This window comes from Globicephala melas, chromosome 20 (assembly GCF_963455315.2).
Source record: "Globicephala melas chromosome 20, mGloMel1.2, whole genome shotgun sequence".
NCBI classification, from domain to species: Eukaryota; Metazoa; Chordata; class Mammalia; order Artiodactyla; family Delphinidae; genus Globicephala; species Globicephala melas.
The window spans coordinates 44,029,218-44,041,348 of record NC_083333.1 but is presented as its reverse complement, the minus strand read 5'-3'; the positions used below and the strand labels follow the sequence as shown (position 1 = coordinate 44,041,348).

The following is a 12,131-nucleotide window of genomic DNA, read 5'->3' as shown; positions in this document are numbered from 1 at the left end:
CTGGGTACCCAAAGGCAGACTAAGCACATTCCTAAGGATTAGTGAAGCAGGGGCATTAAAAACCATGTCAAAAAATTTGATATTTGAAATTTCAAGCAAACATCACAGAAGTCATCATGGGGGTGGCGGGGGTGGGGGTGGAATGGGAACTTTGCTGGACTTCCTTGTAGGTATTTTACAATTTGGTCTTGCTTTTATTTTGAATTGGATGGTGAGGGAGACACTGTAGCCTCTTCTGTGGTTGAGGTCTCCGAAGGGCTGCATCTGGCCCCGGGCTTGAATCTTGTTCAACCAGCTACGAGTCAGTCCTGCACTCATGAGCGCCAGTTGTGTTCACTCTCAGGCCAGCAGATTGTGGGAGGGAGGTTTGGTGCAGAGCCCAAATAGTTAACAGACCTCCTCAAAGCACCTTGTCTGCACCCACGGGGACTAACTCCCTCAGCTAGGGAGGCTTAGGGCTTGGTTCTGAGGCTGTCTCCAGACGCTTACTCACTTTAATAATAAGATTGTTTATGGCATGGTGCCATGCATAGCATCTCAGCTTGCTTCTGAAAACCCCAGGAGGGAAAAACCAAGGCCAGTGTTGGCTGAATGAGTCCCCAAGGTCATAGTCATGGCAAAAGGTGGAATCAGCTCCTTGCTGGAGCCTGCACCAACTGTGGAGGTGGCGTGGCATTTTATAAACTGCAACCTGTTGTCTGGTCTCTGAGCGCTGGTCCACCGCCCACAAGAGCAAGGGAGGGGGGTCCCCCTGCAGGTGGATCCGAGTAACTGCCACTCCATTTACCCTCTCTCCAGGGGAGGACCCGTGTTTCCCCAGAGCTTCCCCCAGGCAGGGGAGATGCTCCAGTGCCTGCTTTTGGAAGGAGAGGAAGGGACAGACTCGGAAGAGAGAGAGGACAGTTCCATAGAAGATTCAAAAGAAATCGTCACCCTGGCTTTTGTGAGAGAGAGCACTGGGGCTCAAAATGGGCTTCAGCATGCCCAGCAGCAAGGCAAGAAGAAGAGGAAGAAAAAGAGGTTAGGACTGAAAGATGAGGAGTGGGGATCCATGTTGGTAAGAGCAGGAGGGACCTGGAGCGGGGCGGGCCTCGGCTGCTAAGGAGTGGGTAAAGGAGAAACTGTGCGGAGTAAAAATCACACCACTTTTGGTTCATATAAAAAGAACCCACTTTTGATCATCTGTTTTATAGAATCAAATAATGGTGTGTAATATAAAACCGTGCCCGTCCTAATCTTCATTCTATTTCTGTTTAGAATCCCTTTAAAAAATTGTGTGGGGAGAGACGATGGATTTCCTTGTTTTAAGAAAGTACTTAAAGTACTTGTAACAGAATCACGCCGACTTCTCAGGATCTGACCGCAGCTTCCACATTCTAGTTCTTCTTTAATATTTTGCCATGCCTTTTGCTCCATTCTGGAGGGGGAGTGAATTCCTCCTCAGACTGATTGATGTCTGAAAGCTTGTCTGCTTTCTAACTCACAGCTTCCCTTAGTGGGGGGGCAAGAGGAGGGAGACCATGAAGTATTTTGGCCAAAAAGATATTCACTTCCCGTTCCCGATGGGCCACTGGAGTAAAAGGATTGAGGAGGCGATGATGTTAATATGAAGCTTCAAGCAAAATCAGCTATAATCACAATACAGAATTTCTAGCTCGTGGGCAGAGTAACAGTACTCTGAACCCATGTTTTCTGTCACTCTGCAACCCTGGGGATTTGTGTCCTCAGTAACAGGGATGGTCAAACCGGGCTTAGCGGGACCACTTAGGTATCAGGCAGCTCCACGTGGGACACGATGTTTCTACGTGCAGCCCCTTGTTCTGGCATGTGTGTCTGTCTCTGTCTTGGTGTTTTCCCCTTTCTCTTTTCCAGATGATTGGTGATCAATCTATCCAGCTGCCGATATGAGAGTGGTGAGCACCTGCATTCAAGGCACCCACCATGGGGACCCACTGGATTCCCCCAAAGAGTTGGGAAGGCTCACTCATATATTCTTCTTTCTTTTTTTTTTTTGAAGGGTGATTTTCTAAAAAAAATTATTTATTTTATTTTTATTTTCTGACTGCGTTGGGTCTTTGTTGCTGCCCAGGCTTTCTCTAGTTGCCGAGAGCGGGGGCTACTCTTTGTTGCGGTGCGCGGGCTTCTCACTGTGGTGACTTCTCTTGTTGTGGAGCACGGGCTCTACACTCATGGGTTCTAGAGCGCAGGCTCAGTAGTTGTGCCACATGGGCTTCGTTGCCCCGCGGCATGTGGGATCTTCCCGGACGAGGACTTGAACCCGTGTCCCCTGCATTGGCAGACGGATTCTTAACCACTGCACCACCAGGGAAGTCCACTATTTTCATTTCGAATTTGGGTGCTTTAGTTTGGTCCTGACTCTCCTGGTCACTGCAGGCCCTTCTTTTTTTCCAGGCTCTTGAAGGCATTTGAGTTTGTGTTGGAGTCAGCTCCTAGTTATTAAGATTAATGGGGACCGGGGAAGAAGGACGTGATAGCATGTATATGGTTTTGAAATACACTGCATAGTTTTTTCTGTCAATTTACCTTGCTAATTAAGCTTGGCTCTGGTCGACGTTAAGGATTAGTTTATATCCCCTGAACATTCAGTGCTAGTGCTTGGAGGAAACCCAGAGGCCTACTTCCTGGCAAGGGTGGGTGAAACATTCACCCCAGAAAACCTTCTGTGGAGGTCACTGGGCACAGGCTGTGTTCCCCAGGAGCTTTCCACTCTCCCTGTTCCTTTCTCGGCAACGGTGTGTCCAGATGGGGCAAGATGGCTTCCAGTCCCAAGGAGCCCAGTTGTCTGGCTTCAGTGTACGGTCTGGGAGCACCTAGAAACGTAACCTCCCCACCACGTGCTCCTCCCCCACTTCCCGGCTGATGGGCCTTTCTTTCTCCACCTGCCACGGCAGTGCGTAGGGCTGCCCAACAGTATGGCCTTCGAGAGGGAGGGGAAAACGACGACTGGACTCTCTACTGGACTGACTACTCGGTGTCGCTGGGGCGGGTGATGGAAATCAAAAGTTACCAGGTATCTGGGTCAGAGCCGGTCCTCTGTGTAAGCGTGGCATCTACCCCGTGGAGCCCCAGTCTTATGACTGTCCCCAGGGGGAGCTCATGGGTACTCCCATGGGCCCCCTTGTTCACGACTTCCGGCTTCCTTTGCAGAAAATCAATCACTTCCCAGGGATGACTGAAATCTGCCGCAAGGACTTGCTGGCCAGGAATATGAGCCGCATGTTAAAGATATTCCCAAAAGATTTCCACTTTTTCCCTAGGACCTGGTGTCTTCCTGCTGAGTGAGTGCCCACCTGCGCCCCTTTCTCCACTCCCCACTGCCAGTTTACATTTTCCACTTGCCCCCGAGTCCCTGGTTGCTACTTTCCCTTCCCATAGGGTCTCCCATCTCTCTCTCCTCTTCAGGAAGAGAAGGAATAAAGGGTGTGTCCAAGGTTGAGAAAACACAAGGCTCTGCCTATACAATTAGATGACATTTAGGGGCTGGGTGCCTTGGAGCCTGTGCCTGCAGTTGGGATGAGAATTTGTTCTGACCTTGAAAGCTGTTGATTTTGAACTTGTTCCAGCCTTTTCACTGTGCACTTTCGGAATTTTTAAGGCCCTCGAGCATTTCTGGAGGGAGTGAGGTAATCGTTAGCACCCAGGTTAGGAGCAGGGAGGGACACCTAACCTCTGACCCATGGCAGTGCCGTGGATGGCATTCAGCCTTTTCCCATCTCTGGTCTCACTATATCCATCTGGAAAATGGACATCCATTCCTGGTACCTAAGATACTCTGGACCGCATCACGAGAAGCAGGAGGAATGTGAGATGACGTGAGCATGACCTGGGTACAGTCTGGTGTTTGGGACGAGGTGGGGGAGTAGAGAAGCATTGCCATCAGAATTATACTTACTCACAAAGGCCCCCCAGGAATCCCACGCTCCCGTCTCCCCCCAGTGCTTTCCCAAACCAAGCGCCCCAGGGTTCTCAGCCTTTCCTAACTTGTCTGGAACAATTTGCAGAGCTTAGCAGCAACTTCAGAGAAAATGTGTTTGCCATCGGGTTGACAGGCGCCTCCAGATTTCATGGCCACTGAGGGACATTGCAGTCATGTGACTTCTCCAGGGGTGACAATGCTTCTTTGAGTTAAAATGCAAAACAAGAAGTATAGCAAGCCTGAGATTTATAATCCTTTAAGTTGGTTTCTTTCTTCTGAATATACTTTCTTCAAACTACATTCAAAGATAGTACTTGCCCTGTCACGCTCTAGCTGGAGTGGAGGTGTTACAGAGGAAAGGCTGAAGCCCAGAGCAGGGGAAGAGACGGATGGATCCAAAGTCACATCATTTGTCAGGGCCTGAGTCAGATTCAGAACTTCACACCTCTTGTCTGCAAACTCAGAGAGCCGAAGCGCTCGGATCACAGTTACCTGTGTGGGGTGTGCGGCGTGGACCGGCACCGTGCCCGCATCGTGTCATGTGTGAGATAGCTGTCATTGTCTTCATGGTGTAGATGATGGCATTGAGGCTTAGAGAGGTCAAGTCCTGGTAAAGGGCTACACCGCTGGTGAGTGCTGTTGCTGGGGCTGAAATCCAGATCTGAATTCCCTCCAGAGCCCATCTTCTCTCCGCTGTGTGTGCTCGACTGCCTCTCCTATAACCAGATCTCTGGGCGTCTGTCTGTCAACTCCAGGGCTTTTGTCACTTTTTTCTTTTTTTTTTTAAATAAAGAGCTAGCCTTCATTTTCATTGATCCCCCCGCTAAAGGTGTCTCTCATTCTCTTCCTGCTCTGGTAGCTGGGGAGATTTGCAGAACTACAGCAGGTCAAGAAAAAATAAGGTGTACATCTGTAAGCCGGATTCGGGCTGCCAGGGCAGAGGTATATTCATCACCCGGACAGTGAAAGAAATCAAACCAGGGGAGGATATGATCTGTCAACTCTATATCTCAAAGGTACTTCCTCCTCGTGATTATTTATTTATCATCCACAGCAACCTCAGGCTGTAGCTCCGCTGGACTGGTTGTGAAAAGAGGGAAGGGAGGGTGGGGTGGGGGTGGAGCCAAGTCCTGCCTTGGACTTGGTTGGACCAAGCCTTCTGACCAGAGACGTGACATGTGCCTGGGCCAGAGCGCCCTTGCCCTTGCACTCTTGTCGATTGGTCTGGCGCTGCCATGCTGGCCCCTTGCCTCTAACAGACGGCAGCTGGGAGAGCCCCTTGGGTCTGTGGAGGCCCCACCTCCTTTGGGAGAGGGAAGTAGCCCTGGAGAGAGCATGGTAACCAGCTGTCCATGACTGGAGGTATAGCCCTTTACAGGGAGGGAGCCTTCTAGAAGCTGCATAGGAGACGTGGCTGGCACTGCAATCAATACTGCAACTGCAGGGAGACCTCTGGCAGAAGTGCGACGGTAGCAAGCCCTGCGTGGTGACAACGTGGCCTTCATCACAGGCCTTTTTCATGTTATTTTGTCTTGTTGCCAGGAAAGCTCTTGGAGGCGGTTACTCATGCCATTTGACAGATGAGGAAACTGAGGCCTGGTGTGGTTAGTGGCTTGCACAAGGTCACATAGCCTAAATCCCCTTGTCCCCCTCCCCAACCCCAGCCCAGCCTGGCCTCTGTAACGCAGGTAACACTGGAGCTGAAGCCATGAAAACAAGACAGGGCGCTAATGGGCTTCAAGTCGGGGTTTCTCCTCTGACGCCGTGTGTCTTCTGTTCTCTCCTCCCAGCCCTTTATCATCGACGGGTTCAAGTTTGACCTGCGGATTTACGTGCTCATGACATCCTGTGACCCTCTCAGGATTTTTGTGTACAATGAAGGACTGGCGCGCTTCGCCACCACCTCCTACTCCCGCCCCTGCCCAGACAACCTGGTGAGCTCGGGGACATGCTGCCTCCCCTCCTCTCTTAGCTGGTAAAAATTCCTAGTTGCCCCTACATTCTCAACGCATGGTGGATGTGGTTGTCACTTGCTGAACTGTGGTTTACTATGTGCCAGGGTGTATCTGTTCTTTCCTTTAGCCCTCCCCAAAGCCCTCAGAGATAGGGATTATCATCTCCAGTTTACAGATAAGGAAATTAAAATCCAGTTATAAGGGACTTGTCCGAGGTCACAGAGCTAGGAAGAGATGAGGTGGGGACTCGTGGCCTGACTGCAAAGCCACAATTCCGTGGTGCTCAAGGAAAGAAGGATGTGGGCAAGGCCCCAGCCCTCCCACAACATCCCCAGGCCCTCAGGGCTCCTGAAGTCCCCCCTCAGCACAGCGCCACCCAACCTCAGGAGTGGGAGTTTCTTATTCTCCAGGCTGTAGGATACGCCTTCTTACTTCCTCTGTTTTGCCAGTGTAAGTAAGCCCTAAGACGCCCCCTTTCTTTTCCATCTCCTTAAGCCCCAGGGGCCATGGAAGGGCACAGAGAGGAAGTGGAAGGCTGCCCTTCCTCCTGACCCCGCACACTTGTGTCTCTTTCCCCAGGACGATATCTGCATGCACCTGACTAATTATTCCATTAATAAGCACAGTTCCAATTTCCTTCGAGATGCTCACTCTGGCAGCAAGAGGTAAGGAAGCGGCTTCCCTTCTCTTTTCTTTCCCTGCTGGGCTCCGAGCTGCTCTCTGAGATTCTATCCAAACCCTGTCGGTCCCCATCAGTGTTTCCATCTTGGGTCACGTGGTGTCAGAATATATTTCTTTGCCTCTAAGCCCAGAACAGACTCCTTAGTCTCTGCCCTCTGGCTGTTAATCATTAAAAGAAGGCCACATCATAAACCCTAGGAGGTTGGGAGGAGGAGAGATAAACACGAACTGTTTCCTCAGCAGGATACACACACACACACCAAAACATACTCGTATTACAGTTGGCCCTTCTGACATTTTTAGACCAACAGATATTTATCGATTGCTGGTCTGACACCGGAGAAGGACCTGCCAGGCCTGTGGTTCCCTGGGGTGTTGCTCCAACAGAGATTCTCAAGTGATGTGTCACGATGCCCCTGCTCTTTCTCTTGCATCAGACTTAAAGGACTGATAAACAGGCAGTCTGCTTGGCTTCAGAGCATCAGAGAAGCACAGGAAATTTCATGACTCCCTTGGTAGCAGAGTTCCAAAAAGCAAATGGAAAATCACTAGGTTAAGCCTGCTGGAAGGGGACGTGTTGGGCTGGCAGGAGGCGATCTCCCCCTTATCGGAGGGCGCTGGCCACCCGACTTTGCCCACAGCTCCCACACTTCCTCTTTGCCCACCTGGTCTGTGGGCACCCTCTGGCCTCTTGCGCGGTTGCATGTTGAACATCGGGGCTCGGTGAGGCCTGGCTTCCAGTCCCTGCTCTGACCCACGCCAGCTGAGTCAGCTGGAGCAAGTCCCTTCACCTCTCTGAGCTTCCATTTCTTGGTCTGTAGAATAGGGCAGTGAGACGCCCTGCCCTGCCCACCTCGTAGGGTCACTCTGAGACTCAAGTGACCTGTGACAGAGCACAGATATTGCTTGTAGTTACTGTGATTTCTCCTTCGTCTAAAGGCATGTCATCAAAGGGCCCTCATCTCCCTCCTCTTACGAGAATGGACACCCCACTAACAGGCTTTGGGCCCTCAGGCTGTGATGGGGGGGGCGTGTTATGTGGCGCCAGGGCTAAGGTGAGGGTGTGGAGTATTGTTCTGCTACCCTAATTCCCCCTCCCCCCTTCCCCTTCCTTCTCCTCGCCTCACTCACGGGGCCTGGCCTCATCCCTCTTCTCCATCCTCCCTCCTGCTGGAGCTGTCGGCTGCCCCCCCTTCCCCTGCCCCTGCATTACCCCCAACCTGTCCCCCTGCGGTGCTCCAGGCCCATCTCTCCTTAGCTGCACCTGGATGTCTCCCCGTTGCTTCCAGCTCAGCATTTCCCAATGTCACGTGTTCTCTCACATCACTTCCACCTCAGCAGTCCAAGCTTCCCCCTCTCTAACTTCTAACCCGCAGGACTGGAGAGTTTGGTGTCATCTTAGATGTTTCCTTTTCCAGCATGTCATTGAATTCTGAAGTTTCCTCCTTCAAATGTCCCTCCATCCCTTCCTTTCCACCAGACGTAGCCTCATCCTCATCCTCGACAGCCGCACGGCCTCCTCACTCTTCTTAGCCCCAGCCACCTCTGCTTAACCTTTCTGTACCTCCGGTTTCTCCTCTCTAAAATGACGCAATAAGGAATTCCCAGGCAGTCCAGTGGTTAGGACTCTGCAATTCCACTGCAGGGGGCCCGGGTTTGATCCCTGGTTGGGGAGCTGAGATCTCGCAAGCAGCAGGGCGCGGCCCAAAAATAAATAAATAAAATGCATCCCGACTGGCCAGCCTCACAAATATGCCGTAAGGACCTACTGAGATGATGTGTATGAATAGGCCTCAAAAGCAATACCCCCTATGCAAGTGGGTGCTGTTATTATCACACATTCCGTATACTCATTACTTCTGCTCTCAGGTAACCAGTGTGGCTCCCAGGTGCCTAGAGCATCCAATTCAAACTCCTCTGCTTGCTGTATGCTTTGACCAGACCCCATTTCCCACTATTATTATTACTACATTAATAGTTACCATTTTATTTGTTGAGCACTTCCTGTCTGCCAGGCACTGCTCTAAGAAATTTACATTCCTCAACCTATTTAATCCTCATAACAACACTATAAAGTTGGCGTGATATGATCACCCCGATTTTGCATATTGGGGAACAGGTGTAAAAAGGTTAAGAAACTTGCCCAAGTTCGCACAGCTAAGAAGTGGCAGAGCTGGAATTAACCCTGGAGTCTGTGCCCTTAACCACTAGCGGTACTGCCGGTGCCACCCGCTCCGTGGTGTTCTCCCAGGACACTCTTTTGCTCATTTTTGATACACAGGCCTTGCTCATTCCCACCTCTCTGCCTTTGCTCAGCTCCAACTGAAAACATGGGAGAACATCCTTGAAGGCCCTTTTGTCAAACTAAGCTTCCGTGTTGCCTTCTCTGACCTGGTTCTAGGTGCTGGTTCAGCCATATAACCACTGCAGTGTGGGTGAAACCCATCTTCTCTGTGGGCCTCTGATTCCTCACCTGTCTGATGAGAGGACTGGCTTCCATCTCTAAGGACAAGCCTATGGAATCCGAGTCTAACCACCCCCAGTAACCTCTCTGTCTCTGGACTCCCACCACCCTCACGGTCAGCATCAGCTGTAGCCCGTAGCTTCTCTGTGCTTGGGGCACATGTTTTCCTTGTGTCCCCAATGGTACTTAAGTTCCTTGATGGTTAGAATGGTGCCCTGGCCTTCTAGGTGCCTCCCATGTTGCGGGGCAGAGTCCTTGCCTTTTCTCCCTCCTGTTTGCTTTCACCTTTCCTCATCTTCCTCTTCCCCATCTTTTGAGACAATCTGCTTCTCCTACTAGCCCATCCCCTACCTCAAATTCCCCCCTCCCTAGCCTGAGGCCAGCTGTACCGGCAGTAAACCCCTGCCAGGCTGCAAACTCAGTAGGAGCAATGAAGAAGAAGAAAAACTGGAAACCTGGCAGGCCTCTGGGGCAGAGACCGGGTCCTCTTCGTCTTTCAGGGTGCCTGGCACATAGCTGGTGTGTTCAATTGAATGGACTAGCCACTGGCCGTTATGAAATTGCACAATTATGTGTATTCATTGTGATGTGCCTGAGTCATCAAGAAGAGTTTATGTTATGATTCATAACGTCTGTTATAAGAAGGTAGAGGTGTGTATAATCTACTCTGGGAATATTTATTTTCCAGTTAGGCAAATTAAACACTTTTTTTTGTTGTTGTTTGCACTTGAAAGGGTTGCTTTCAAGCGATCTGGAAAATTCATGTACGTGCAACACTCCATCCTTGACAATGGCAGGTAGAAAAGGTGTGCCTCTATATTGAGTGGCCTCTGTTCATCTGTCGTGATATAAATGCATCTTTGGTTGTCTCATGTGTGTGCTGACTCCTCAGATGGTCCTTAGGCTTCCCAGAAGAGAAGTGCTGGTTTCTTGGGATCCCCTCATTGCATGAGTTTTGCACACACAGCAGGTCCTCTTCAAATGTGCATTGGCTCCATTGACGGGAGTCCATCTAGCTCTTTGGATGGCCCGGGTGAGCTGTGTTTCCTGTCTTCTCATCCTTCTCTTTGTTCTTCATTCCCCCGTATCGCCCGTATTTCCTCCTCCAATATTTCCACTTCCCACTTTGGCTCTCTGTGCACACCTGTGTGCATGTGAGGGGGTGTCTGTCCCCACCATTGGGACCTGTCAGATTCGCCCTGTCTCTGTACTGCCCAGCTCAGAGCTGACCGGAGCATTTCCTCAGATGTTTCCTCACAAACCTCTCCTCATGGGGTAGATATCCTCTGATTTCTGTGATAGGGTGACCAGCCATCTAGGTTTGCCTGTGACTGAGGGGTTTCCTGGGATGTGGGACTTTCAGCTCTAAAATCAGACTGTCTGGTTTGCCCTGGGACAGTTGGTAACCCTATCTGTTGAGATGCCCTGGGGTTTCCTTTCCCCTCTGGTCAGCCCTTTAGGGGGTTAACAGTGAACAAAATTTCTGTGTCTTTAGCGTCCCCAGAATCCCCTCAGATAGCTGAGGTGGAACCCAGGTATCGGTGGCCTTAAAAGCCTCCCTAAGTGCTTCTAATGAACAGCACAGGCTGAGAAACCATTGCCTCCAAAGCAAAACCATGATGTAGGGTGTTTTTTTTTGCGATACGCGGGCCTCTCACTGCTGTGGCCTCTCCCGTTGCGGAGCACAGGCTCTGGACGCGCAGGCTCAGAGGCCATGGCTCACGGTCCTAGCTGCTCCGCGGCACGTGGGATCCTCCCGGACCGGGGCACGAACCTGTGTCCCCTGCGTCGGCAGGCGGACTCAACTACTGTGCCACGAGGGAAGCCCGTAGGGTGTGTTTTTAAAAAATTTTTTATTCATCCATTCAGCTTTCACCTGGGATACCGAATGCCTGCCCCAGCCCACAGGTGCTTTCTATGTTACAGTGAAAGTGCCCAGGCCAGGGCTTACATGTCAGTATATCTCTGCCCACTCCAGGACGGTGGAGGCTTGAGGAGTACGGCCCTGCGGCTCCTGCAAGGTCCTCCTGAGCCGACACAGCCCTGGTATGACCCTGGCTCCTGGGTGTCCCTCCCCACTGGCTTTGGGGCCTTATCTTCTCCAGAAGTTTCTGGTTTCCAGCATGCCATGGCCTTAGATGACCAGAGGTGGGCTGCCCTGCCTCATGGCCCGTGGTTCCCTTCCAGGAAGCTCTCCACCTTCAACGTGTACATGGAGAGCCACGGCTACAACGTGGGGCAGATCTGGAGAGAGATCGAGGACATCATCATCAAGACGCTCATCTCGGCTCACCCCATGATCAAGCATAACTACCACGCCTGCTTCCGCAATCACACACTCAACAGCGCCTGCTTTGAAATCCTGGGCTTCGACATTTTGCTGGATCACAAACTCAAGCCCTGGCTGCTGGAGGTGCGGGCTTGGGGCGAGGGGTGAAACTGACGCCTGTTACCAGGGTGAGCCGGCCGGGCCCATCCTTCCGCCCTCCTGCTCAGCCAGGATGTTGTAATCCACTTCCCAAGCCACTGCCCCCCAGAGGTGCTTGCTGCCTGGGGCTTCTCCCTTTGCTGAAAAGTGGCCACCAGAGGGAGGTAGACGGCCGGGAATTAGAGAATTCCTTGTGCCTTCTCGAGGTCCACCCAGACTTAGAAGCTCTCATCTCAGGCCCAGAGTGATTCTAAAGACAGCTCTACCTTTCATAACAGAGTCATCTCCCAGAAAGGGTGGTTCTTCACCAAAGCTGGGTGGAGGGTGTTCAAGATCAGACAGGAGCCACCAGGCTTGGTTCTCAGGGGCCTGGACCACTCAGTCCCAAGCACCAACGGAGAGCGGCCCAGTGTCTGTGGGCACGGGAATGGGTGGGGAGCCACTCAGTGAGTTTCTTGCCTCCCCCAGACCCATGGGGTGGTGGGAAGAGGAGGAAGAGAAGCTCCTGGGTGGCCTCCTCTCTTCCCGATTGGACCTGTGCAAGCAGCCCTTTCCCGTGGCCATTCAGGGTGCACGCCGGGAGTGGGGGTGGGAGTGGGGCTGCGGTACAAATCAGAGGTGCTGGTGACAGCTGCCAGTGACACAGCGTCAGCCCTCAGAGCTCAA

General features: G+C 51.7%; 1 protein-coding gene across 3 annotated transcripts in view; it reads left to right on the top strand.

Annotated features, from left to right (window-relative positions):
- The window catches only part of TTLL6 (tubulin tyrosine ligase like 6), a 63,654-nt gene that overhangs the window by 30,140 nt on the left and 21,383 nt on the right, over nt 1-12,131 (top strand). Inside the window, exons 1-7 of one of the 3 annotated variants that reach the window (XM_030840078.2) lie at nt 1,873-1,913; nt 2,913-3,031; nt 3,169-3,299; nt 4,797-4,953; nt 5,728-5,871; nt 6,472-6,557; nt 11,225-11,450. In XM_030840078.2, the coding sequence (XP_030695938.1) occupies nt 3,011-3,031; nt 3,169-3,299; nt 4,797-4,953; nt 5,728-5,871; nt 6,472-6,557; nt 11,225-11,450 (765 nt within the window). In that variant the 5' untranslated portion in view covers nt 1,873-1,913; nt 2,913-3,010. Of the gene's footprint in view, nt 1-798; nt 3,032-3,168; nt 3,300-4,181; nt 4,954-5,727; nt 5,872-6,471; nt 6,558-11,224; nt 11,451-12,131 lie in introns of those variants that run through there. The other 2 variants (XM_060290105.1, XM_060290106.2) reach the window with 2 other exon arrangements.